This window comes from Bos indicus, chromosome 3, assembly GCF_029378745.1.
Source record: "Bos indicus isolate NIAB-ARS_2022 breed Sahiwal x Tharparkar chromosome 3, NIAB-ARS_B.indTharparkar_mat_pri_1.0, whole genome shotgun sequence".
Lineage (NCBI taxonomy): Eukaryota > Metazoa > Chordata > Mammalia > Artiodactyla > Bovidae > Bos > Bos indicus.
Genome location: NC_091762.1, coordinates 120,695,918 through 120,723,748, shown reverse-complemented (window position 1 = coordinate 120,723,748; position 27,831 = coordinate 120,695,918). Strand labels below are relative to the sequence as shown.

The 27,831-nt window shown below is 59.7% G+C and overlaps 1 protein-coding gene across 4 annotated transcripts; it reads right to left on the bottom strand.

The window, feature by feature from the left end:
* Window positions 1–1,643: 1,643 nt before the first annotated feature.
* Window positions 1,644–27,831, bottom strand: D2HGDH (D-2-hydroxyglutarate dehydrogenase). 4 transcript variants are annotated; one of them, XM_019958072.2, is made up of 10 exons: window positions 27,644–27,831; window positions 25,404–25,830; window positions 20,334–20,391; window positions 18,981–19,120; window positions 18,111–18,304; window positions 16,643–16,811; window positions 14,599–14,742; window positions 13,246–13,388; window positions 11,337–11,502; window positions 1,644–2,753 (listed from the first exon to the last, which is right to left on the bottom strand). In XM_019958072.2, the coding sequence occupies exons 2-10, from the start codon at window positions 25,762–25,764 to the stop codon at window positions 2,494–2,496; spliced, it is 1,635 nt and encodes a 544-aa protein (XP_019813631.2). In that variant the 5' UTR covers window positions 25,765–25,830; window positions 27,644–27,831; the 3' UTR covers window positions 1,644–2,493. The 4 variants fall into 4 exon arrangements, with proteins under 4 accessions (XP_019813631.2, XP_019813630.2, XP_019813627.2 ...); XM_019958071.2 differs by lacking the exon at window positions 27,644–27,831 and adding an exon at window positions 27,273–27,364; XM_019958068.2 differs by lacking the exon at window positions 27,644–27,831 and adding an exon at window positions 26,771–27,220.

The following is a 27,831-nucleotide window of genomic DNA, read 5'->3' as shown; positions in this document are numbered from 1 at the left end:
AGGGTTGCCCCAGCAGGAAACGCCTGATGCGAGCCTACTTCCCAAGGCGCAGCCTCTGCCACCTCCTTCGCTAGGGGGGTCAGCTGTCCGCTCCCCCCCACCACCATCCCAACCCTGAAACAGGTGGGAAACACCAGCCTGCAGCCTGGCTTCCAGAGTCAGAGGCCAAGCTGCAGGGGCCACCCACAGGCCTCGGAGGCTTGGAACCAGAGACCAGCCACAAGGCGCTCAGGCAGCCCCACAGGACCACGTGCCGAGCCCGGGATGGCGGGAAGGGGACGGAGCCCACAACCAGGGCCAGCGAGGCAGGAGGGCCCCAGAGCCCCCGGACGGCCCAGAGTCCCCAGTCCAGGAAGGCTCTCACAGGTGACCTGACACCCTCCCGGGCCGGCATGGGGCCTGGAGACGGGCCCCTGGCCTGTGCCCTGAAGTCCTGCTGAGCCAAGACCCCCCCCCAAGGACAACACCCATCTCCCCAAGGACGCACCCCTTCCACAGCCAGGGGGCCCTGGCCAAGCAGGGGGCCTCCAGCCAGCCGTGGCACTGGGGGCAGGGCTCGTAGCCCCTTCGGAGCCAGCTGAGGGCAGGCTGCAGCCCAGGGCTGACTCAGCCATCCAGCCCAGTAGAGCTGCGGGACCCGAGTTAGCCTGTGCCTGGGACATCCAGGTTTGATATGACTGCACCTGCTCCCAGCAGAAAAAGAAGGCAAAGCCTCTCGAAGTATAGACAACGACACCTCCCCCCCTCCGGACCCCACCTCCAGAGCCTCTGCAAAGTGAGGCCCCGCCACGGTCTCCACGCAGGAAGGTTCTGTTGGAACTGGCGTCCAAGGGTCTGCGTCCTTCTTGGAAGCAGCAGTGAGCTGCCCTCCGTCCCCTCCTCTCCCCAAGGGCCTCAAGGGCCACGCTCGCCTCCTCCTCAACAGGCGCACGGCCAGCGACCAGCCGCTGACTGACCCCAGCTGCACTCGGCGCTTCGTGCATGGCCTGGGGGCACGGCCCACCGCCACGTGTGCCCGTGAGCCGAGTGCGTGCTCGTGTGTCGCGTGCGCTCATGTGCCGTGTGTGCGTACACAGGTCAACGCTGCAGGGTGAGTCCCAGCGGCAAACTGCAGGGCCAGAGGTTGCCGCTTCACTTTCTGACATTCGAGCGGGCCAGCTTTGTCCTGCAAGGAAGCAGGGGTTTCCCCTGCCATTTGCTGCCTCCCACCCCCAGTCACTAAGCCCCCTTCTCAAAGCCCTGCTGTTACTGTAGCAGAAAATGCCTCCAAGTGTTAAGCCTTCTAATAATTCATGCATTTTACTTTAATTCTCTAAAATAAACTTGCTGAGTCCTAACACTTCTTATGGGAGGTCTCTCTGCACAACGGCCCCCACTGCACACTGCAAATAGGACCTGACCGCCTCTGGCAACGTTAGGAAGCCACGAGAGGCCACACCTCAGGGGCCCGATAAGGCGGGCCTCCCAGTCACACAGTGGGGGACGGGGGACATGGCGTGGGGCCAGGCGCCGGTGCAGGGACGCCCCCACACACAGGTGGTCAGGCCCCAGGGCCCTGAATTTCCAGCGCTCAAGAACGCGGTACACAGGCCCTTCACCCAGCTTGTGAGGCCACTTTCCTACGAACAAAAGGGAGGAGAGGATGCTGGTTAATTACACTTTTATTGGAAGCTCACGGCACCAGAAAGAAAGCGACTGCAGCCTCTCAGACCGTCTCCAAGCCCCAGCAGCTGCCCCAGGGGAGCGCCCGCTCGGGGTGACAGGATGCCTGTGGCTGGCGGGGCTTCTCACCTGGCACCACTGACTTTTGTGGTCAGAGCAGAACCGGAAAGACATCTCCATGGACGCGTCACAGCAAGTGCGAGAAACGGGTGGCTGGCCTCTGAACCGCCGGGCCTTCTAGCAAACAGGGACGCGACGTACCCAGGGCGGGCACGCCTGTTCCTCCAGCTCAAAGGGGACCAGCTGTCATCCAGAAAGTGCCCGATGTCTCAGCTCTGCTGGTCAGAGCGCAAATGGACCCGCCTCGGTGCCCCGTTACCCACATGGAGTTCATCCCCCTGCCCGGGGCCCCTCAGAGGCTTGCACCGAGTGGGGGGCCAGTGGGATGACCGCCCTCTCAGGGACGTACCCCACAAGGCAGGATCCCACGGGCCACAGGCAGGCAGGGGTGACCTGGTCAACCCTGAGTGGGCAGAACCGTGCGCCCACCTGGCCTGTCCAGGACCTGAGGAGGGGTGGAGTGTCTGTCCAGTGGGCAGGCATAGTGGACGGACAGCTCTCTGTCCACCCAATAGAACAGCAGGGCTCCAGAAGACTCCTGCCAAGAGAGCCACGTGCCCTGGGCTTCACGGGGCCAGCTCCAGCCCCCTGGACCAAGCGGTCAGTCATCCAGCCTGCTGCAGGCTCTGCGGGTTGGAGGCTCTGTGGGCCCACCCCATGGGCAACACCAAAACCGGATGGAGGCCCCCAGTCTGGCTGCAGGGGCGGCCATCAGGCGTGGGTGGGCAGCATCTTGTAGGGGTTCAGGATGCCCTTGGGGTCCAGGAGGGCCTTGAGCTGCCTCATGAGCTGCAGCGCCTCAGGGGGCTTGCTGTAGCCGAGGACGTCCTTCTTCTTGAAGCCCAGGCCGTGCTCGGCGCTGACACTACCCCGCTGCCCCGCTGTCCACTCGTACACGTAGGGCTCCAGGGCACCCAGCAGGGACGTGCTGAAGGCCTCAGACGTCACGTTGAGATGCAGGTTCCCGTCCCCTGGAGAAGCAGGGATGCGCAGGTCAGCAGGGCCTCCTCTGCCCCTTGAGGCCCTCTCCTCCCCGAGGCCCCCACTCCCAAGAGCCCCCAGCCCCACCCCGCCGCCCTTCACACCACTGGCCGCTGACCTGGCAGTGGTCACTCCCCTCCTCCGGGGGTCGCAGCGCCCCTGGCCACACACACGTTTCTCTCTGAGTTCTCCCCAGCCCTCCACCCCACCCGCACAGACCCCCCTCCCCGAGGGCCCCCGCCTGAGACGGACAAACATCCGCCCAACCTGCGCGAGCCCAGCTGGACCACTGAGGCCGCCGCAGACCCGGGTCCCCCAGCACCCAGGACGCCTCTGACCGGGTGACCTGCAGCCTCTGACCCAGGGACCTTGGACCACTGACCCTATGACCTGGGACTTCTTATGCCCCCTCCCCCATGCACATCTGTCAAACGTAGGGAGCAAACCAGGGACCCCTCTCCCACCAAATGTGGTTCTCACAGCACACCCAGGGTGAAGGCTCTGAAAACAAGCGAAGCACTACAGAGAGAGAAGCTGGGCTCCTTTGATACTCACCTACACCCCCTGCAGGGGCCTGGGGGATCCACACGGCCCCAGGGCCCTCCCCACTCCTTGTGCAAGCAAATTACCTCCAACTCAGCCTCCAATAATCCCCACAGATAAAAGCCTAAGACACACACACACACCACACAAAGCCTAAGACAAAAATTACAAACACACAGAAGAGAAACCATGATGACCAAGACCCACGAAGACCTGCGATCCAGTGATTTCCAAAAAGAGAAAATAAATGGTTCATGTGCTTAAAAAAACATGAGCAAAAAATATAAAACACAGACCAGAGAAAGCTTTTAAATATCCAGTTCAATCTTCTAGAAACGAAAAAGATGGTCACTGAAATGTCAACGAGCAGAGAGAGATGTAGCAGAATGAAAAGCAGACAAGCACGCAGAGATCTGGGCCCGCGGATGGGAGAGACAGGCCGCGCCGTAAGCCTGCGGGGGATGCTTGGGGGGCAGGGAGACGGTATCCACAGGGACAGCAGGGGAGCGGTGTCCGAAAGCAGAGCCCACGGACTCCAGCTGACAGACACTGACCCACCCAGACAACGCTGAGAGAAGCCAAGGAACTCCAGGACAAAGGACAGATCTTAAAGCGCACTTCTCTCCGTGGAGCCCCGCTGGTCCCCGGCCACCTGCCGACAGCAGTTAGCGATGCCTGCACTCTGCAGAGAACAGGGCTGTCAGACCAGAGTCTCAGAGTTCACTGCGGAGAAACCACTGAAGAGCAGGCTCATAAAACCCATGGCATGCGGCCACCTGCCTTCCCAGACCACAGGACTCTCTAAAGGCAGGGCTGTGACACCAGGCCAAAGACAGGCCCGCAGTGTGGGTGAGTCTGCTCAGACACGGGCTCACACGGCAGTAACAACAGCACCGCCACCAGGGCTGGGATGTCACGGCACTGGGGCACGCTCCAGACACAGCGACCCGGCGCGGGTGACGGCGCCCAAGGGACAGGGCCCCAGGCTCCCTGCTCCGAGGACTGGCCAGGCTCTCAGGGGAGCAGTGGTGTCCAGGGGTGGGGGACAGAGAGCTGACTGTAAGGAACTGGCCCAGATGACTGTGGGGACATGGTTAGCCCAGCATCCACAGGGCCAACCAGCAGGTGGACACTCAGAGACGAGCTGAGACTGCAGCTCTGGTCCAAAGGCCTCTTCCGTGGGGGATGTCCATGTCCTGTGGCCTGGGCCTTCAGCTGATCAGGCGAGACCCTCCCACATGGGAGGGTGACCTGCTTTACTCAAGGTCTGTGGATAAATGCTAATCTCATCTTAAAACTATCTTCACAACAATATCCAGACTGACGTCTGACCAAGCATCTGGGCACACAGCCCAGCCAGGCTGACACACAGGTTGCCACACTGTTTGGGAAGAGTGACCCTCTTGATACTGATTATCAAGAGTGATACTGATTAATCTCCAACTCTTTTAAGGTAGGACCACCCTGATAACTTTGCCAGAAGAAATATCAACAACCTCAGATATATAGATGATACCATTCTGATGGCAGAAAGTGAAGAGGAACTAAAGAGCCTCTTGATGAGGGTCAAAGAGGAGACTGAAAAAGTGGCTTGAAACTCAATAAGATCATGGCGTCCAGTCCCATCACTTCATGGCCAATAGAGGGGAAAACGTAGAAACAGTGACAGATTTTATTTTGCGGGGCTCCAAAATCACTGCAGATGCTGACTGCAGCCATGAAATTAAAAGATGCTTGCTCCTTGGAGGAAAGTTATGACAAATACAGTGTATTAGAGATCAGAGATCACTTTGCTGACAAATGTCCCTATAGTCAAAGCTCTGGTTTTTCCCGTCGTCATGTACACATGGCAGAGCTGGCCCATAAGGAAAACTGAGCGCTGAAGAATTGACGCTTTCACGCTGTGCTGCTGGAAAAGACTCTTACGAGTCCCTGGGACTGCAAGGAGATCCAACCAGTCCATCCTAAAGGAGATCAGTCCTGAATATTCATTGGAAGGACTGATGCTGAAGCTGAAACTCCAATACTTTGGCCACCTGATGAGAAGAGTTGACTCACTGGAAAAGACTATGATGCTGGGAAAGACTGAGGAGGAGAGGGGGCGACAGAGGATGAGGTGGTTAGATAGCATCACCAACTCAAACGACATGAATTTGTGCTGGAGTCCAGCTCCAGCAGCCAGGGATTCAACCTGAAGGAGTGAGTGGTGTTGGTGAGAAATGAGACAGCTTCTCGGTTTTCTTGGACTGCCTGTTTATTTCAAGTTTAAGATTCTCTTTTGTACTTTTACAAAAACATTAGGTCAGAGGTTTGACATTTTCAGTTCTCTCTCACCCAGATTTATCTCTCCATAAATCATTGTTGCCCTTCAAAAAGAGTTCCTGCTTCAGTGATTCTCTAGGAATCAGCTTTACCATCTATTATCTACATCCTCTAATGTGTCCTATAGTTAACTTGTGATTACATTGTAACTCATACTACATTCCTCAGTTTACTACTTATCTTCCTAAATCCTGTTTGCCCCTAACATCCTGAGCTCACTATCTCTTAAAAAGGCTTCTAGCTATAGTATCTCTAAAATTCCTAACCTCTATAAGCTATAGTAAAATATGCTAACATTCCAACATTCCTTAAATCTTTAACTTCTAACTATTGTAATTATTTCTAAGCCCTAAATTCAGTAAACTCCTTTACCATAAACATTTTCCTCACAAATAGGCTTCAGATAGCACTCCCTCCCATGGCCTCAAGCTGCGGCCTACGTGCTCACCCTGAACACTCTTTTGTAAAAGTCCTTGAACAAATGTCAATGACTAACTTAATGAATTATTTTCTGAGCACAGCTGCAGAAGGCGGTGTGCGCCTTCTCATGCTCCTCTCAAGAACAATAAGCACCTTAGAACTTCTTTTCAGTCAACTCAGCCGAGGAGAGGAAAAGACAAGTCAGAATCACAAGGCCTAACTCCTTCATCCCGGGTCCGTGCCTGCGGGACAAAGAGAGGGGTGGGGCCGTGCCTCCATTTTGTCAGTAACGCCTAACGCGGCTCCCGACAAATCTGAGCAAACTCCAGAAAACAGTGGAGGACAGAGAAGTCTGGCATGCTACAGTCCAGGGGGTCACAAAGAGCCGACACCACTAAGCAACAACAGCACCACCACCTCCCTGATAAAGACACAGTCATAGGGATACTGCTGGGAGATCAGAGGGGCGCAGCTTCCTGTTAGTAAATGGACCAAACTCTGTGAGATAAACACCAGCCAAAAGAAGGTAAAGCAGTTCAGTTCAGTCGCTCAGTCGTGTCCGACTCTTTGCGATCCCATGAATCGCAGCACACCAGGCCTCCCTGTCCTTCACCAACTCCCAGAGTTCACTCAGACTCATGTCCATCGAGTCGGTGATGCCACCCAGCCATCTCATCCTCTGTCGTCCCCTTCTCCTCCTGCCCTCAGTCTTTCCCAGCATCAGAGTCTTTTCCAGTGAGTCAACTCTTCCCATGAGGTGGCCAAAGTACTGGAGTTTCAGCTTTAGCATCAGTCCTTCCAATGAACACCCAGGGCTGATCTCCTTTAGGATGGACTGGTTGGATCTCCTTGCAGTCCAAGGGACTTGTAAGAGTCTTCTCCAGCATCACAGCTCAAAAGCATCAATTCTTTGGCGCTCAGCTTTCTTTATACTCCAACTTTCACATCCATCCATGACTACTGGAAAAACCATAGCTTTAATTAAATGGACCTTTGTTGGCAAAGAAGGTAACAAATCAGAGTAAAAAAAAAATAGAAGAAATGGGGACAAATAGAAGGCCCAAAGTGAGACCAATCCAGGTCACTGTACAGTCTCTATAAATGAAGGGCAGCAAAACGTACCACCTCAAAACAGGCCACTTTGGCATAAGGATTATTTTGAGCTGAAGGCAACTGAGAAGAAAGAGACACAGAATAGCCCCCTGCCCTCCATCCACCTGGAAGCAGGACGAGAGCGTGTAAAGGTGCCCCAGGCAAGGGCAGGGTCGCCACCCGGGACAGCTCCAGGCTTTGCCCCTGAATGTCCATCCTCTTCCTTCATCCATGCTGTCTCCAAAGAGGTACTGTTCTTTGCTAAAATGCCCTACAAGTCTAACTACCTGAAACTGAGCAGGACCCTGTGGGGTCTCTCTGTTCAGCCTCCATGACCTTCCCTGAGCTCCAAAGGGAAGACTGGAACAGTTGCTAACCAGGGAGGGGAGGGGTGCAGAGACAGGGAGGAGCAGGCAAGAACAATAGAGCGGCAGGGGCAGGGCGCGGGCACGACCTTTAACAGAATGAGATGGCCTGGAACGATCAGAGCCAGATGGGCCCAAAATGACTACGCGTCAGCCTCCACCTGACCTTGGGCCTCAGTACACGTCATCGCAACACGCCAGCACTGGCCCCCCAGCACAAGAGGTCCAAGGGCGACCCACAGAGACCAACAGGTCAGCCGTGATCCAGTTCCTGGAAACCCGCCTCTCCCGCAAAACAGCTGGAATAATCCTCCCACTCGTTAGCTTATGAAATTACTCACCTAATACACACTGGCCCACACTGCAGCGTGTCCCTCTCTAAATGAACCCGCTTCTTACCGACCGTTTTGTCTCCCACTGAATCCTTTCTGCAACGAGGCATCAAGAACCTCAGCATCATTAAGTCCTGAGACCAGGTGTGCGATCTTAGTTAAAAGACCACAGGTGGACTTCCCGGTGCTCCAGCGATTAAGACTCTGCCTGCCAATGCAGGGGACGTGGGCTTGGTCCCCGGTCCCAGAGGACTCCGCACACCGCAGGGCAACTAAGGGCCGCAGCTCCTGAGCCTGTACGCGCCAGAGGCGGCCTTGGAGCTGTGCTCTGCAACAAGGAAGCCACTGCAGTGAGCAGCCCACTCCCCACACCTGGCGAAAGCCCACACGGCAGTGAAGACCTAGCACAGCCCAAAGTAAATCAATAGCTTTTAAACATCACACACATGTTGCACGGTTAGCTGCTCACTCAGGTCCGACTCTTTGCGACTCCATGGACTATATTTAGTTTGCTCCTCTGTCCCTGGGATTCTCCAGGCAAGAATACTGGAGTGGGTTGCCAGGCCATTCTCCAGGGGCTCTTCCCGACCCAGAGATCGAACCTGTGGCTCCTGCTACTCCTGCACTGCAGGTGGGCTCTTTACCGCTGAGCCAATGGGGAAACCCAAAAGTCACACAGCACACGTGAAAACAACTTGAAAAAACAAGACAGAAAAGACCATGGATTTTGACTGGGTTCGAGTCCCTGCCCCCACTACATGGGTTCACGTCCCAATCTGAGGTACGTGGTTTCAGCTGCACCTCAAGGGACGCATATGACAGTATCTTTGAGCTTTACAGAACTAAGCGCCCCTATAAGTGGAAGCTGTCAGGTTCTTCCTTCCACAGAGGATCCCAGTTTGCTAATCTGGAGAAGCTCAGGAGACACCTGACGCCAGGCTAAAGGAATGCAGGCCCGGCTCACACCCTGGTCCTTATCAATCATCAACCCTGCCCTGCACCGTCCCCATAAACTCCTCAGCAGACCCTCCCAGCGTGGGACACAGTCTGGGGGCAGGAGCCCACCGTGTCAGCCCTGCCTGGCAAAGCAATAAATCTACTTTTTATTACTTCACCCCAAACTCTGCCTCTGAGATTTGATCTGGCATTGGTGCACAGAGACCGAGCTCTAGGCATCAAACTGACAACCCAGGTCTCCACCTTCAGAAGCAGCCAAGGCACCAGGAGAAGGGGGCCCACCCTTACTGCAGGGGTGGGGGGCTCGCTTGGCAGCTGACAGTTAAGTGGACTCGGGCCGCTGGCAGCACAGAGGGCAGACGGGATCCAGAGGGTCTGCTCTCAGCACCTGGCAAACAGCTAGGGAGACTGGCGGCGCCCCAGGCAGGGACCACACTTTCACCAGCAGCGTGCTCCACTCAGTCCTCCATCCACCGCATGGTCAACAGCAAGCCCACGGCCTTCAAGTGGATGGAAAAGTCCCACATGTTTAGAAGTTAAAATACACAGTTCTGCCCACCTTGCGGGTTAAAGAAGCAATGATGAGGGAAATCAGAAAGCATTCAGAACTGAAAGATGACGAGAGCACCCTCAGACACGGGAAACACCCGGGCAGTGGCAGAGACGGGACAGAGGGAGGCACCTGGCCGTCCCCGACCCAGTCCTCTGTAGAGGGGTGGCATCGAGCGCCCAGGGCAGCAGACGCCCAGAGCGAGCTGAAGTACCGGGCGTGCAGGGCCAGCGCCTCGGTCACAGGACACAAGGGCCTGGAGCCGGATCTGGCCCTCGTGAGTCCTGCGGGCGCTCCTGGATGCTGCCAAGTCTGAGGAGGCAAGAAACAGGTACTTTCTAAAACCAGCAAACACCACCTGTGTGCTTACACGGAGGGAAACTTAAATACACTGAAGAGCAGAAAGGCTGAAAATCAGTGAGCTACGTATTTCATTATAAAGTCAGAAGAGCAGCGGTGATGCCGGGAGCTGGCGACAAAATAGCGAGAAAAGCGCCCAACGGAAAACCCACACGGAGAAGCCCAGCAAGCCCAGCGCTGACTCTCTGGAGAGGCTGCAGAATCGATAAACGCCTGAACAAGAGAGACGGAGGTGTGGACGGGGCCGTCCCCTCCCTTCCAGTTACGAGGACCCGGCCGTCAGCCCCTGCACCCACCGCCCTGCGCAGAAACCAGGATGCACGCTGGCCCGGGACCGGCGAGAGCCACGCGGAACGAATGATCTCCAGCCCAGGTGCCCGCGTCTCCCCGCGCACAGAAAGCACTGAGGTCACCGCCTTGGCACGCCCGGCTTTGTGAGGAGCAGCAACACTGTGATGTTTGACCACACGGGCTTTTCTGGCCCCAGCACGACACTCTGACGTATCCTGGCTGCTCCCCTGCCCCCTCCCCTCCTCTGCACCGTCCGAGAGCCCGCTCCCCGCCTAGAGCTCTCGGTACAGTCCCAAATAAAACTGAATTCACAACCTTCGGGTTGTACAGATAAGAAACAATCCGAATCCGGACTTAGACAGTCCCCCTCCGCAAGTGCTGGACATGGCACGAAGGATAAGAACAGCGCAACGCCAGAACACTCAGGATCTTAGGAGAGACAGACAAAGGCCAGAAAAAGATGAGCAGTCAATTCTGAAGAAAAGGCAAGCCGGAGAGTCCTGTAGTTACGAAAGAAAGTGCGTTGTAGTCAATCTCCTCAAAAAAATCACCAACGAAAACTTCAGGCCCAAGCACCTTCATCTGCAAGCTACTAAACGTTCAAAGAGGAGGTGATTCCAACCTGCCAGACGCTTCTAGAGATGACCCCCAGGTCGCTTTATGACTCTGAGACCAACCTGCAGCCTGCACAGACAAAGGGAACCAGACAGGGCGGGACGGAGGAGCTCCTCCGCAGGGTCAGTAAATGGGGTCAGACAAGACACAGAAGGGTCCCCGTCATGCTGGGCTGACCCGGACACACAGACCCACTCGCCCCCAGGTCAGAGAGATGAGCCCCAGGGGTCAACGGGAAACCGGAGCCCGGCACCCGAGCAGACGCAAAAAGAGCATTCAGAAATCAGCAATCACGCTCAATTTCCAGAGTGGAATTCCACCACGTGACGCGTTCAGGGCCCCCCCACACAGTCCCGGGAGGTGGAACTGAGCCCACCTTATGAAAAGGACAGTGGAGGCCCCAGGCAGAGGTCACCCCCACACCTGTGAACAGACGGGGCTTTGAGACACCCGGTCCCAAAGGCTGCTGAAAATCAAGGGGGATGAAATTGCTCTTTCATGTGAGTCAATAACTTATAAGCGTGACTCTTCTGCACACAATAATGACGGGAACTGGTTTTAAGACCCTTTCATCTGGAGGGAGGGCAGGGTCAGAGCTCATCCTCAAACATGAGACCCCCGTGATCAGGCCGGCCCCCGCCCCTGCCAAGCCCCGAGCCCGCGCTCCCAGGGCGGGCCTTCCCGGGACACCCCAGGCACGCCCCCCACCCCGCGGGCTGTGCTCACCCAGGTGGCCGTAGCCCACCACGTGCTTGGCGCTTGGGCCGAGCCGGGCACGCAGGTCGCCCACGAGGTCGTAGAGCCGGTCCAGGGGCAGCGAGAGGTCGTACTTGTACACGTAGCCGTCACGGCTCAGGGCCTCAGTGATCCTCTCCCTGAGTGCCCACAGCATCTGGAGGGGGGACAGGCACCGTTACCCAGAGCAGGCAGGGCTGCAGGATGACCCCGGGGTCAGGAGGAAACCCCCGGGTGACAAAAACGTCCCACGCCATGACAAGGGCGGGGCTTCCGTCTGAGAACGCACACTGGACGGGGGCCCCAGATGTAGCCAGGCGGGCCCCTGAGGGCAGACACCCAGGGCCCCTCGGAGACAATCAGCGCTGACCCTGTGACCCTGGGACTGGCCGGGCGGGGGAGCTCGGGGACACAGGCGGGGACCTCAGCACGGTTGCGCACCCTTCCCAGCACCCCATGACGTCCTGTCCTGTCACAGACAACCCGGGAGGGCGTCCCTAGGCTTGTCCCGTCTGGTCCCCCCCATCCTCCATCCCCCCACTCCACATCGCAGGAAACCTCGAGGCGAGGCAGCTTTCTGGGTAAGGGAAAACATCCTTTTCTTCATTTCTTTTTAAACAAGCCCACGGTGCAATAATCCCCCCTGAGTTCCTCGCCAGCACAGGACGCCCAGCGGGTGTGTGCATTTCCCCAGTCACTCAGCACTGTGGGTCGCGCCATTCCCGCGCCTGGGCTCCCTGACCATCACCCTGGCCTGATGCTCCTCCCATACCCGGGGCCTGGCCACATGCCTGGCCTGAGCCCGGCAGCCCTGCCCGCCCCGTGCGGCCTCCTCAAGCCCTCACGTCCCGGCGCGGCCACAGAGCTGCGGGCCCCTTATCCACTCACCTTGCCCACTGCTCCAAACCCAGCCTCTCTAGAACGTTCCATCTGCAACCCCTCTGTGCACCTGCACAGCTGACGCTGCTCCCCAACCCGTCCAGGCCCAAGCGCCCCCGACCCCCACCCCGCGCCACCGCCAGGCCCCCGGATGCCAATGCTTGAGAACAGGGCACTGAGGCAGGCAGCGTGGCCCCTGGCTGGGACCCCTCCCCCGGCAGATGGCCCAGGAGCCCCGCTCTGGCCGTGCCCACCCCGCACAGCAGCCTGGAGCTCAGTGCACCCAGACGGAGCCCGGGCCGCTGGAGCCGGGCCCTCCATCAGAAGACGCGGGCCGTGTGCCCGGAGTGGGCAGGGCCCGGCTCTCAGGCCCGAGGCCCAACAATTCCTCATTCCCAGGCAACTGACAGAGTGCGTTTAGGGGGGAACAAGGGAAGCGTGGGAGGCAAGCCCCAGTACTGGGCCCTGATGGGGAGAGGACGCAGCCCAGGTCTCAGCCCCCATCCCCCCAGGACACAGGCCCCATCCCCCCAGGTCTCAGCCCCCATCCCCCCAGGACACAGGCCCCATCCCCCCGGGACTCAGGCCCCATCCCCCCATCCCGCCAGGACTCAGCCCAGCAAGCCCAGCCTCAGGAAGGAGTGGACAGAGTGGCTGACAGGAAGGTGGTGGACGGGGAGCAGGACTGAAATCCTGGGTCAGGAGGTGAGGGCCTCCCGGGAACCCAGACCAGAGGGCCAGGTGGGAACAGGATGGGTTGCAGCCTCTAAGGTCCCATGTCCCTGGATGGTGACCGTGGCTACCCAGCTCCCAGGCCCGCACGGTGACAGCGGCCTCCTCCATGCCAGGCCCACTCTCCTCACCCTCTGGTGAAGCCCCTCCCAGGGAGCCCCCCACGCCCTGCCCAGCCGCCCCCCATCCACAGGCCCTGACACCAAGTGTGTTTTAGTGAGGCAGCCAGCAGGCAGGTCCCCGGCTGCAGCCCCTCTCACTTTAGCAGTGGGGGCGGGGCATCACCCACCTTGATCCTCCTCTCGTCGCTGCCCAGGGTCCCATCGGTCACCAGCCCCGAATCCAGCACCTGCTCCAGGAAGCAGCCCAGCTTTTCGGCATCGTGCCCCGGCCCAGAGCCCGCCGTCTCAATGAGGACGTAGAAGGGGCTTTCTGGAAGAGCAGAGGCAGGGTGAACAGGGGGCGGCGGTCAGGGGAAGGCCAGGGCGGGACAGCCGGGGCCAGGGGGCTCCAGCACCTCCCGATGCGCTGGGGTCACCCACAGAGCAGCCGCCGGCTACTGTGGCTAAAAGACAGGTCCTTCACTGTAAGAGAGACAGTGCCCCCCGGAGACACGGCAGAGCCGGAATGCTGGGGCTGGGATCGCGCAGTGGAGGACAGGGCTCCTCTCATCAAACCGCAGGGTGAGCGGAGGTGTGGTGCCTGCCGTGGTCGATGACTCCCGGGGGGCCCTCTGTGCATCCAGGGGCCCTCAACACCCCCAGGGACCCTCAATACCCTCAGGGACCCTCCATGCCCCCCAGGGGCCCTCCATGCCCCCTGGGGCCCTCTGTCCATCCAGGGACCCTCCACGCCTCCCAGGGGCCCTCCATACCCCCTAGGGGCCATCAATACCTCCAGGGACCCTCCATGCCCCACCAGGGCCCTCCACGCCCCCAGGGGCCTCCACACCCCCCAGGGGCCCTCCATCCCATTAGAGACTCCCCACCCACCCAGGGGCCTCCCCACCCCCACCCCAAGAGACCCTCCACTTTTCCAGACCCTCACACACAGAGAAGACACCACGTAGGGCCCTCACCAGCACCCAGCCCCCGTGGAGCCCTGGTCCTGGACTTGCAGCCTCCAGAAAGGGGAAAATCGGTGCCCTTGCCGAGGGCTGCGGCTCTGTGGGGGCGGCCTGGGGGGAGACCAGGCCCACTTCCTCTGGTCAGTCTCAGGAGCGAGAGCGCCAGCACCTGCAGCTGTGCGGGTTCACACAGATGCACACAGCGTGCGGGCCCAAGAACCAGGTGTGACGAGCTCGTCGGCTCAGTCGGAACAAGCTGGCTGAGCTCTGGTGGCTGGCACGTTGTAGGGGGACACTTCTCCCAGCTGAGGAGCCGGTGGAGGGTCCTGACTGCGTCTGGCTGTTCCAGAGACCCCGGGGCTCCAGCACAACTGTCAGCATCTGACCCAGCTCTGCAGGGGAAGGGCCCTCAGGGAGAACCCTGCCCTCAACAGCGACGGGGACACCAGAACCGCCGCACTCCCTGCCACCTCTACTCCACGGACGGGCTGGAGGCCTGGCACCTTCCATCAGCCCACACGCCAAACGGCGCCAAAGGTGAGGTGGGCGCTGCCCACAGGCAGGCAGGGACAGTACCTTGCACGGGGCAGGAGAGACCGAGGTGGAGCCTGACCAGCTTCATGCACTCAGCGTCCATGAACTCAAACGCAGACAGGATCTCGCCCAGCATTGCCCTGCAGGTGCGGAAGGTCTGCAGAACTTCAGCAAAGCCCGGACAGCCTGCAACGGGCGCGGTGAGAGGACAGGCAGACTGGCATGCAGGCACCAGGCCTCGCCACAGGCCACCCGAGCCCGCCCTTCAAGCAGCAAAACCAACCTGCCCGGCCAACGGCCACTTGGAAAGTCACAAACACGTGGCCAGAAACCGGCCCCTCGGGAAGCAACTTGGCCGTGTCTCTATGACACCCTGGGCCCCGCAAGCCATTCAGGGCATACTTCCCGGACCCCAGCTCTCCACGGTGCCCCAGCACCCGGGGCTGGCTGCCAGGCGCCCGAGGCGGAGCATGGACGTCGGTGTGCAGGCAGGCAGGGCAGGCCAAGAAGACCTGGTGGGCACGGGGGTGTGCTCGGCCCTTCCCGGCAGGGATGAGGAGGCACTGAGGGGTCCCAGGGAGGGCAGGGAGGAGGGTCATGGGGTGGGACCCACTCTGTGGGGCCAAGGAGTAGCCGGGGGTGGCCTGTGAACCCCAGCAAAGAGAGCTGAGCGAACTGGCGACAGATCGGAGGAAAGCTGCCAGAACACAACACAGAGCCGGACTGGAGGGAAACCCGCGCGGTTACGACACGTGGAGACCGACCACCTGAAAGGTCCTCTCGTGCATCTGACCACCGTGCTGGGGGGAGAGAGGGCTGGGCAGCTGCTGAGGACGGGGTGGAGGGAAGCTTCCGGAAGTGAGGGGTTTAGGAAGTTTCAGAAAGAAAAAGAAACGCACTCTCACAGGAGACACACCGGGACCCATAAAAGACCAAAGGAAAAGAGGAAATCTCTACGTCGGCCAAAGAAAGAGAAACACCCCCTCATGGCGGCTGCAGGGGACGCCAACCCGCCACCGGTGACCATGGAGCCGTGAGGAGCGCCGCTCCCACAGGATGGGAGACACCAGACACCGGGGCCAGCTTCCGGGAAAGGGGAGGAGGGAGACATTCCAGACAGACTCGCATGGACTCACATGGACTCAACAGGGACTCACAGCCCCAGGCGTCCACGACAGAGCAACCAGGACGTGTTCACAGCGCGGGGCCGGGAAAGCCCAAAGCAGGAGGGCAAACGTGGAATTACAGTGATGACCAGCACGACGGAAGGGACAGACGGACGGAATCAGGACAAGGCTGCGGGGCCCAGAGCCTGGCGCGGGTGGACGGCGGCAGGGGAGGAGGGGCACAGGGAGCACGCATGCGGGCCTCGGGGCAGGGGAGTCAGCCGAGCGGCTGGAGGGGGGGCCCTGGGGCAGGGGAGTCGAGAAGCTGAGCGGCTGGAGGCGGGGTGCCCCGGGGCAGGGGAGTCGAGAAGCCACGCAGCTGGAGGGGACCCCGACGCGCTTGCAGAGATGGTGGCGAGCCGCTGGCCCCACCAGGTGGACTAACGGCCCCGAGATGAACAGACACGGCCCTGGACCTGGCACCAAACACCGCTTCCCTGCGAACCTTACGGCATGAGTGAGTGAAAGGGAATGAAAGTCACTCAGTGTCTTTCACTGAAAGTCACACACATCCAACTCTGTGTGACCCCAGGGACTGCAGCCTGCCAGGCTCCTCTGTCCCTGGGATCCTCCAGGCAAGAACACTGGAGTGGGTTGCCATGCCCTCCTCCGACGGATCGTCCCAACCTAGGGATCAAACCCGGCTCTCCTGATTTATCTTCTTTTGGTTTTACTTCCGTTTGGTCTTTACCCTACAGCATAAGCTGTTATTTAAGAATAACAAACAGCGGGTGGGTGAGACACAGGAAGCCCCGGTCCTTTTACAGAATAAAGTGTGCCCAGCCCAGACCCCACCTTGGCACCAAGGCCAGGTCCCGGGCCATGGGGAGAGGGAGAGGCAGGAGGAACGGGAGGGGCGGCCCGCGGGCTGCAGGCAGTGCCACCCAAGACTCCCCCAGAGGCTGGTGGAGGGCGCCTACCGAGGAAGGCCACGTTCACAGTGCTGGGCTTGGGCGGACACAGAATGGACACGGCCGTGATGACCCCCAGGGTGCCCTCTGACCCAATGAAGAGCTGCTTCAGGTCGTAGCCCGTGTTGTCCTTTCGAAGAGACGTGAGGCAGTTCAGGACGGTTCCGTCGGCCAGCACCTAGAGACGGCATCAGCACTGGCCCCACGCTGCCCTGGGGAGGCCAAACCACCCTGTGCACCCTGAGAGCGAGCCCCAGGGCGGAGGAGCGGGATGAGGGAGCACCCAGGGTGGAGTGGGGAGCACCCAGGGCAGAGCAGGGAGCATCCAGGACAGAGGGGGGAACACCTGGGTTGAGTGGGGAGCACCCGGGATGGAGCAGGGAGAACCTTGAGGAGCGGGGAGCACCTTGGGTGGAGCGGGGAGCACTTTGGGTTGAGTGGGGAACACCCAGATGGAGCGGGGAGCACCTCGGGTAGAGCCTGGAGCACCTGAGCAGAGCACAGAGCACCTCAGGTAGAGCAGGGAGCACCTGGGGTGGAGCCAGGAGCACCCAGGGTGGAACACAGAGCACTTGGGTGGAGCAGGGAGCACCCAGGGTGGAGCATGGAGCACATGGGCGGAACAGGGAGCACCCAGGCGGAGCACAGAGCACCTGGGTGGAGCAGGGAGCACCCAGGCGGAGCCCAGAGCACCTCAGGTGGAGCACAGAGCACCTGGGTGGAGCAGGGAGCACCCGGGGCGCAGGAAGGCAGAGAAAAGCAGTGCACCAGTGTCCCCATCCCTGCACTCCTCATCCCCAGGCAGCTCAGTCAAGCTCTCTAATCCCGTTTGACTCTTGTTTGGTGAATTAGTCAAAAGCTTAGTGAAACAACTTGCAAAAGCCTGCAAGATACTTGCAATAAAAAACAACCTGCAGCCAGAGAACAAAGCCACAGGAACCGTGCGATTCATCAGACAGAAGTGGCCCCTCCTTGGGTAAACATAGGGTCTGGGCCTTAGAGAACCCCTGGAGCCGTGACGGAGGCCTGACCGGGCTCCTCTGGGCACAAGCCCCAGGAAAGCCAGCAGGGGGAATGCCACAGTCCGGGAACCTGCTCAGGGCCACAGCTCCCACAGCAGCCTTTCACGGGGGCAGGAGGTGCGTCATCGCCTCATTGGAAGCCAGAGAGTGGGGTGCTGCGTGTAACCCCCACGGCCCGGGTGGGGCCCAGTGGAGACCAGGCCGCACCCAGAGGTGGCCTCCTTGCCCACCTGAGGCCCAAGAGGGTGGCACCAGAGCTGGGCCTGCAGCACCCTGGGTGCCCGTGCATGGCAGCAAGGGTGCACCTGACCCCTGAGCCAGGGGGTCTCACCAGAGACCTTGCATGACGACCATTGGAAAGGACAGCCCCCTGGGACCAACCCAGGAACCGGAGCAGGTCCAGCCAGGTCCCCGGAAGCAGGGCCAGTGCCCGGCGGCAAGTGTCCCCAGCTCACCACTTCCAGGCCCAGGACCGTCCCCCGCAGGGAGCCGTATCGCAGGACCCGCAGGCCGCCTGCGTTGGTGGCCACATTCCCCCCGATGTGGCAGCTGCCCTTCGCCCCGAGGTCCAAAGGCATGATGAAGCCCCGCTCCTCCACGTACTGGCTCAGCGCCTCCAAGACACACCCCGCCTGGCAGACCAGGACCCCTGCCGAGCAAGCAGAGCCCCCGTAGGGGCCCTCAGGCTCAGCCCAGGGGGCCCAGCAGGCCAAAAAGCCCGGGAGGGGCATCCGTCCGCCCAGGAACCAGGGCGCGGAGGAAAACGGGTGTGCCCCATCCCTCCCCAAGAAAATGCCTTTATGAGAAAAGAGGAAAGGCCAGTGAGGCCACGTCGGGGGAACAGGGCTCACACACACAGGCTCACTAAAGGGAGCGGTGAAGAGGGGCTCCTACAAGGCTAGGGCCCTCAAGTGCAGGTGGGATTCTGCCCCAGGGGACATGTGACAAGTCTGGAGACAATCTGGGTTGGAGATGCTGCTGGCATCAAGTGGGTGGAGCCTGGGGCTCTGCCCAGCCCCCCAGTGTCCAGGCGCCCTGGCCAGAGAGCATGCTCGGCCCAGGGGTCCTGCCCGAGAGGCACCTACACAGTTGTGGGGCCTGGAGCTTCAAAACCGTGGAGCCCCTTATACGCCCCGCAGGCCTCAGGAAGGGTCGGTGTGGCCGGGAGGGGCCACAGAACAGCTCAAGTCCAGGGTGTAAGTCACCCCAAGTGCCAAGGGGCCTGGGCGACTGGCTAAGGCAGAGGGGTGGCTGCTCGTCCCCCCACGCCGGACCCGGGCCCCCCTCACCCCAGCCCAGCCCAGCCCAGCGGCAGCCGGCCTTACCCGACACGTCATGAAAGCTGAGGACCTGGTTCATTAGGGCGGTGGACAGAATGATCTCGTCGAAGACGGGTGTGCTGCCGCCCACCATGCCTGTGTTGCCCCCCTGTGGGTTCACTGCCAGGTTCCGCTCGTGGCAGTACCTGGGACACACCGAGGACCAGGGTCAGGACCCTCTCCGACTCCCACGCCAGCACCCTGGGGGGACGCCATCAGGGCCGTGAGACCCCAGCCTCTCCCGCCACTGAGCCAGGCCACTTCCTGCCACAGCCTCGAGGGGGTGTCCCCTCCGTTCCCACACATGACGGGAGTCTGAGGGGCAAGTGACCCCACAAACTGCAGGGGGAGCAGGCGGCCATGGCCTTCCCAGGTCACGGACGAGGCCAAGGCCACCCCGAGGCTGCTCCTCCGAGCGCAGACAGAGCGCCCACTGCTGCCCTGCCTGTTCACCTCAACAGCTGCAGCCCTGGGCACTCAGGGCCCCTCCTGCCCCCCACCCCACGTCTCTGCTCCCCCTTATCCTGGGCTGCCCACCCCTCCCCTGCCCATTGCCCTTCAGAGCCAGGTCAGAGTCGCCAGCAGCACCTCATCCCCAGCCAGCCTCCTACCGAGCAAGGACCTGAAGGGACCGAGCCCTGATGGGTCAGGATCTGCACGCTGGGGCGCCCACCCCGAGGGGCAGGCTGCCCACCTGTGTCACGTGAGCCACCTGCCAGGCAGCCAGCCTCCAGCAAAGCTCAAACGGAGCAGCGCCAGGTTCCTGGGGCCCTGCACACACCTCCACAGGGCAGCGCGGACAGAGCACTCTCAGGCGCTCACCTTCCACGCATCGACAGTGGCGTGGAATAGGAATCAGACCGCGGGCATTGCCACGTGGAAGGGAAAGACCGTGACGCGGGAGGTATAATGTGATGATGCTTAACAACCCACACACATGCAGGAAAGCGCTGAGCTGACAAACCAAAATGTCATCAGCGGTTACACTTGGAGAGGAAAATTTTGCTTTTGCAATTTTTTCTTCTTTATGGCTTTCTATGTTTTCCAATTTTTCTATAGTAAACACGAGCGTGTAGGGATTGAAAACCTCAAAGCAAGCGTTTTTCAAGAAAAGGCCTGTGCCCGCCGCTGCCCTGGGCATCGAGGCTGCCCGGCGCCCCCTGGAGGCCGCGGCTCCGCTCAGCCTGCTCGGCCCCGCCCTCCCCTGCTCGGCCCGCCCTCCCGTCGCCCCGCCCTCCCCTGCTCAGCCCGCCCTCCCCTGCTCAGCCCGCCCTCCCGGGCCCGCCTGCGTGGCCGCGGGGTCCGCGTGCTCTCTGCCCCGCGCTGGTGACTAGGGAGTGGGGCGGGCAGGGCGCCTACCTGAGGATGTGTGCCACCTCCTGGGTCGTCCGCGGCCTCAGCAGCACCTTGCTGGAACCTGTGGGACAGAAGCCACGGTCACCCAGGAGGGGCGTCCCGTCTCCCGAGGAAGCTAGCCCGCCAGCCTCCAGGCCTAGAGCCCGATTCCCTGAGGAGGAGGGCCCGCCCGGGGCAGCCCGTGGGCTGGAGCTGGGCCCGGGGACCTCAGCGGCAGGGGCCTGGAGTCCTCTCCACTGCAAGTGACTGGGTTTCCCCGGGAAGGAACCTGTGTCGTGTGGGGACACCTGAGGACACGTGAACATCTGGCGCCCTGCGAGCTGACGACGCCCATGAGCTTCAGTGTCTGTGGATCATCCTCACCCGAGTCTGTTCTCTGGGCGGATGCTTCCAAATGCACGCATTCTCCCGCACTCATGAACCCATCTCCTGCTCCAGGAAGGGGCCTTCCCCAACTCGTGTATTTATCATCTTGGCCATCTGTCCACAGCAGTGCAGGCTGTGCACTCTCAGTTCCTGGTTATCACAAGTTATCTGATGCCCAGTCACAGCCTTATCTGTTGGCATTCCTGACCACTGCCTCGAAGACAATCAAGTTTCTCTCTACGCTCTCAGTTTTGCGGAAAGTGCTTTAAGCAGCTAAGAGGCTGCAGGAGGACAGGAGGCTGTCTCGCACATCTTCCTGCTGCGTCACTGACTTTTACGGTGCTCTGAGATCACGCTGTAGTTTCTAGGTTATTTTCTTATTATGAAAGCCGTTTCTCACTTGCTTTTCATCAAATGAACTGTGTCTGCCAGGCGGTTGGCTGTCAGGCCTCCAGGCCCTTCAGGGCAGCACAGTCCCGGGACCCTGGTCGCCCGTGAGGCTCCTGTCGGTTTCATTCACTCGTGTTTCTCAGCACCTGAGCTCCCACCGTGTGTGCAGGCACAGGCACAGAGAGAAAAACAAAGTTCTCCCGCCCCGCGGAGTCACCTTTCTAATGGGGAAAAGGGTAAGAAAATGGTCCAGTGTGTTAGTAAGGGGAGGCTACAAAGAGAGCAAAGCCCAGAGCAGAAGTCATCAGAGGCCAACTCTGGGGAAGCTCCCAGGACGGGAGGGAAGGAACGTCCAGCCTGGAGAGGCTGGCAAGGGGACAGGCAGAAGGGCCAGCCGCACAGGGTTGGGGTACCGCCGCCACCATCACCCCCCACTGCAGCCTCCCTCCCCCTCTGAACACCCTGCTGTGCTCACAGGCGGGCCACCCTTGATCCAGCCCTCCTCATCCTGCCCGCCACCTGCCAGGAGCATCCCCAGGGCTCCAAGGGCCTAACTTCAGTGGACCCTCCCCCTGCAGGCCCTCCCGGAGGCTGTCTGCCCCCTGTCCTCTCTGTCAACCGTCTGCCCACTGTCCCTGGAACAGCTGCCCCCACTGCTGCTGAGCCTTCCTGCCTCTGCTCTGCTTCCCCTGCAGTCCCCTCTCACTCAAGGCGCCTCTGGCCTTGAGGAACGGGAGGCACCCTCCTCACCCCAGGGCCTCATCCAGGCACCCTCATCCCACACGCAAACACAGCAGTGCTCCCGGCTCTTGGTCCCCCAGTCAAGTCCATGTCCAGAGATCTCAAGGTCAGCACACACCACTCAGGGTCAGCGCACACTGCCTCGGGGTCAGTGCACACCACCTGGGGGTCAGCACACACCACTCGGGGTCAGCGCACACACCTCGGGGTCAGCACACACGGCCTCGGGTCTGCTTTCACGGGACCTTGCAGAGCTGAAACCTCCTGCCCCGCCCTCGGCAGGAGCCTGCTGGTCAGGCCACAGAGACTTTCTGCTCCAGGACTCAGAGCCACCTCCTCGAGCCAAGTGGCCCGCAGAACAAGCTGTGCCCAGCATCCACGTTGCCCATGGGACTGTGGGCCCCCACGTTCCTCAGGGACCTCCCTCCTATCTCGGTATCAGAGACACCACGTTGCCTTGCGCTCGGCAGGGAGCTCTGGGTGGGGCGGGGCTGCCTCTGAGGGCAGGACAGGCCTGGGCACCTTCCTCAAGGGCACCCTGGTAGAGACGCCCAGCAGAAGGGCGTCCACCGCCTCCACCCTCCCCACAGGTCAGGACCGGCCAGTTATCTGCGCCTACACCCCAATTCCACTTGCTCCTGATGCTGCACTCTGATCTGGAGCCTCACTCAACTTTCCTACCACCAGCACGGCCCCCACCGTGTCTGAGCCAAGAGCCCAGCACACCCTCCAGGGCTCGCCTTCAGTCTGGACTGTGCTGGCTCCAGGCCCAGCCTGAGGACCTGGACACAGTGTGTCTGGCATTTCAGGCTTAAACATGTCATCATGTTGTAAACAGCTTGTCTTCCATATCTTCTTCAGTTCAGTTCAGTTCAGTTGCTCAGTCGTGTCTGACTCTTTGCAACCCCATGAATTGCAGCACGCCAGGCCTCCCTGTCCAGCACCAACTCCCAGAGTTCACTCAGACTCACGTCCATTGAGTCAGTGATGCCATCCAGCCATCTCATCCTCTGTCGTCCCCTTCTCCTCTTGCCCCCAATCCCTCCCAGCATCAGAGTCTTTTCCAATGAGTCAACTCTTCACATGAGGTGGCCAAAGTACTGGAGTTTCAGCTTCAGCATCATTCCTTCCAAAGAAATCCCAGGGCTGATCTCCTTCAGAATGGACTGGTTGGATCTCCTTGCAGTCCAAGGGACTCTCAAGAGTCTTCTCCAACACCACAGTTCAAAAAGCATCAATTCTTCGGCACTCAGCTTTCTTCACAGTCCAACTCTCACATCCATACTTGACCACTGGAAAAACCAGAGCTTTAATTAGATGGACCTTTGTTGGCAAAGTAATGTCTCTACTTTTGAATATGCTATCTAGGTTGGTCATAACTTTCCTTCCAAGGAGTAAGCGTCTTTTAATTTCATGGCTTCATTCACCATCAGCAGTGATTTTGGAGCCCACAAAATAAAGTCTGACACTATTTCCACTGTTTCCCCATCTATTTCCCATGAAGTGATGGGACCGGATGCCATGATCTTCGTTTTCTGAATGTTGAGCTTTAAGCCAACTTTTTCACTCTCCACTTGCACTTTCATCAAGAGGCTTTTTAGTTCCTCTTCACTTTCTGCCATAAGGGTGGTGTCATCTGCATGTCTGAGGTTATTGATATTTCTCCCGGAAATCTTGATTCCAGCTTGTGCTTCTTCCAGCCCAGTGTTTCTCATGATGTACTCAGCATATAAGTTAAATAAGCAGGGTGACAATATATAGCCTTGACATACTCCTTCTCCTATTTGGAACCAGTCTGCTGTTCCATGTTGCTTCCTGACCTGCATACAGGTTTCTCAAGAGGCAGGTCAGGTGGTCTGGTATTCCCATCTCTTTCAGAATTTTCCACAGTTTATTGTGATCCACACAGTCAAAGGCTTTGGCATAGTCAATAAAGCAGAAATAGATGTTTTTATGGAACTCTCTTGCACATCTTCTTAATATGCAGCAAAGACACTGTTGGTTTTTATAACTAAGTAGGTCATGTTACCTCTGAAATCACTTCAAGAGAAAACACAAAACTGAAAGTCTTAGCCACTCAGTCGTGTCCGACTCTTTCTGACCCCATGGACTGTAGCCCACCAGGCTCCTCTGTCCATGATGGGCTTTTCCAGGCAAGAATACTGGAGTAGGTTGCCATTCCCTTCTCCAGGGGATCTTCCTGACCCAGGGATCGAACCTGGGTCTCCTGCATTGCAGGCAGATTCTTTACCATCTGAGCACCAGGAAGACTACACAGGGCCTCAGGAAACCTGCTCTCAGGAAGGCAAGCTGGGTCCAGAAGGAGAATCTCCAAGCTGCTGTGGGGGTGTGGGCAGCCAGGCCATCTTGCAGGGCCCACATCCTGCCCAAGCGAGCTGCAGAGGGGACAACAGGCCCCCCAAAAGACGTATAGACACCCCACCCTGCAGAACCCACGAACGTGACCTTCCTTGGAGAAAGGGTCCTTACAGATGTAATTAAGGATCTAAAGTTGAGACCATCCTGATGAGGGTGGTACCCCAATCCAAGGACAGGTGACCTCATAAGAGAACAGAGAGGGAAACACAGGGAGAGACTGTGCGAGGAGGGACAAGGACTGGAAAATGTTGTCACAAGCCAAGATCACCTGGAGCCCCAGGAGCTGGAAGAGGCAGGAGGGACCCTCCACTAGAGGGAGCCCTACCCACACCTGAGAACAGAGAGCAGACACTCCAGTCGATTGAGCCCAGTTTGCGGTTCTTTGTTATATATTAGCCCAGGCGTTGGGCTGCAGCCATGAAATTAAATGACGTTTGCTTCCTGTGAGAAAAGCTATGACCAACCTTGACAGCATATTAAAAAGCAAATATTACTTTGCCAACAAAGGTCCGTCTAGTCAAGGCTATGGTTTTTCCAGTGGTCATGTACGGATATGAAAGTTGGACTATAAAGAAAGCTGAGCACAGAAGAATTGATGCTTTTGAACTGTGGTGTTGGAGAAGACTCCTGACAGTCCCTTGAACTGCAAGGAGATCAACCAGTCCATCCTAAAGGAGATCAGTCCTGAATATTCATTGGAAGGACTGATGCTGAAGCTGAAACTCCGATACTCTGGCCACCTGATGCGAAGAACTGACTCATTGGAAATGACCCTGATGCTGGGAAAGATTGAAGGCGGGAAGAGAAGGGGACGACAGAGGATGAGATGGTTGGATGGCATCACCGACTCAACGGACATAAGTCTGAGTAAACTCTGGGAGTTGGTGATGGACAGGGAGGCAGGTGTGCTGCAGTCCATGGGGTCGCAAAGAGTCAGACATGACTGAACTGAACTGAACTGACGCCTTGCGAGGAAGTGAGTAGTAGTTAACACACACACACCCCTCAGAGCAGCTGGGGGGTCAGGGGGGCGGTCAGCTGTTTTATCTTAATTTGCAGATGTCCTGAATCAGAAAAGCGTCTGTGACGCCGCCCAGAGCTCCTGCACCCAGTGCTCACCGCTGGCCACATGGAATCCCAGGCTGTTCCTCAACCCTGCCCACCCCAAGCATGAACTGTGAACAGACCCTCACTCACCTCGGACTGTCCTCAGCCAGTCCACGTTGGGAGGCTCAAGCTCCTCCGGGTCTGTGATGACCCTGCCAGGGACGACTCGCTCCAGGGCGGCCAGGTCGTCCTCAGACACCACGGAGAAGGGCAGCCGCCGCACAGGGTACCGCTCCGGGGTCAGCATCACCTCAGGAGTGCGGGAGGAGGCTGAGCAGCTGCCTCGTGGAACCAGGGGGCTGGTGCCCCAGGCCCCTCGCGGGCCGCCCAGCCCAGGGATCTTGGACGGCCCTGCCCACATCTTCTGTCTCACAGAGGCTCCCTGAATGCAGGCTGCCCGCCAGCAGAAGAGCCACGCAGGCCACCGGGGCACCAGACGGGGCATCATCATTCCTGCCCTACAAAGTGGTCGGACCTATGACTCTGGAACAGCATGGAGCTGATACAAAGGCAGCACCTGCAGGGTGGGGAGACAGGCCCACAGTGGCTTCCACGGCTGCGGTGGCAGTGAGGTTTGGACCACCCGGAAGAAGCGGGCTAGGTGGGCACAAGGGACACGAGGCCTTCAGCTGACGCAGCACAGCCCCTGGCAGGAGTCACCCTGAGAAGTCACAAGACGCACACCCCTGGCGGAGGCCACCCCCACCCCCACCTGTGTTAGCTTTAACATCTGCAACAACCACGTCTCCCTCTCAGCCCCTCTTCCTTCACAAGTAACGAGCAGTTAAGGTGCTGTGAGGGACAGATGCCATTCCCCTGGTGGCTCAGCTAGGAAAGAGCCCACCTGCAAGTGCAGGAGATGCAAAAACGTGCGTTCAATCCCTGGGTCAGGAAGAGCCTTTGGAGAAGAAAATGGCAACTGGCTCCAGTATTCTTGCCTGGGGAATTCCTTGGACAGAAGAGCCCGGTGGGCTATACAGCTCATGGACTGGGGTCGCAGACTCGGACACGAGTGAGCGCGCGCGCGCGCGCGCACACACACACACACACACACACACACACACACACACACACACGGTGGTTTAATCTCTCAGCGGCGCCGACCCTGCGACCCCATGACTGTAGCCAGCCAGGCTCCTCTGTCCCTAGGATTGCCCAGGCAAGAACACTTCAGAGGGTTGCCATTTCCTTCTCCCTGGAATCTTCCTGACCCCCGGAGTGAACCAGTGTCTCCTGAATGTACAGGTGGAATCTTTAAGACAGAGCCACCAGGGAACAAGTGGTTAAAATAATATGTCTTATGTTTGTGGATATGCTACAAGTTCACAAAAACCGGGGGACAGAGGGAAGCTCCTCTGGGCCCCCATCCTGGGGGCCCGGGAGTGCGCAACTCGCCAGGCAACCCCCGGGGAGGGGAGCAGTGTGGCGCACCGGTGTTCTGGTTGCTTCCAGCTCACCTGGCGCTCAGACCACCTGGGCGGCTCAAGGGGCAGCGCCCCCGGCGGGGTCACACCTCCGAATGACCTTGAGGACACGATCAGAGCCCCTGGGTGCCTGGAGGCAGCAGGCGCTGCACCAGTGGGGGTGAGGCTTAAAGGAGGCGCGGAGGCCAACCCCGCCTGTTCAGGGCAGCGCAGGACAGGTAAGCAGCGAGCTCGGGGCCGGACTCCCGCCGAGGGCCGGGCGCCTGGGGTCACGGCCGTCAGGGGACCACCGGGGGCCACGGGGAACCAGGAGCGGCCGCCCCAGCCAGGGGCCGACGACCAAGCGCCGGCGCCCCAGGCACGCAGAGTGACCCAGGCTCGCCCGGAGGGCCCGGGGCGCGCAGCCTGCGCGATCGCGTGACCGGATCGGCCCGGGCGGTGGGATCCGAGGGCCCCATGGGCGCCCGTGACCGCGCGCCTCCGCCGCCCCCAGCCCCTCCACCGAGACCCCGAGCGGCCGCGCGCACGCACTCACGTCCGCGTCCCCGCCGCAGGCTTCGCGCCGCCGCGGAAAGTGGGCGGGGCTGGCGGGACTGCGCTTGCGCCGGAAGCCCTCGGGGACCCCGCCCACCCAGGCCCGGCCCCTGTTGTTGGCTCCGTCCACCCCACTGCCCCGCCCTCTGCCCGACTCCGCCCATCAGCGGCCCCGCCCCTTTCCCCGTGATGTCCGGCTTCACCCAGCTTCCCCCGCAAGGACAGCTGGGCTTGAGTCGCGTTGGCACCGTCTAGCGTGGCCCCTGCACACCCTCCCACCCCTTCCACGAGGACTGGCCCACGTGTACATCCCGCCTGACTCCAGAGCGTAATTCTGTCCTCCTAAGGGGTCCCCAGAGAACCGTGACTCACCCTCTCAGCTTCGGGGAACGCTGGCACCCAGAGCCCGGGTCCCCTGGCCCCGACTCTGGCAGAAGGGCAGACATCCCTGCGGGTCAGGAATGCACTGCAGGCAGAGCCCTAGGACACCCCGAAGCACTTGAGAACCCCAGTGACTCAAGTGAGGGGGCCTAGGATCTGGGCTCGGTGGCGATCCCACT

Coding starts and splice junctions, on each gene's coding strand:
- D2HGDH (XM_019958072.2), bottom strand. CDS start 25,764: ATGATGATGCCCCGTCTGGTGCCCCGGTGGCCTGCGTGGCTCTTCTGC. Junction 16,812..18,110: donor CGGTCCTGGGCCTGGAAGTG/GTGAGCTGGGGA, acceptor TGCCGTCTCTAG/GTGCTGGCCGACGGAACCGT. Junction 2,754..11,336: donor GGTGGGCTACGGCCACCTGG/GTGAGCACAGCC, acceptor CTGCTTCTCCAG/GGGACGGGAACCTGCATCTC.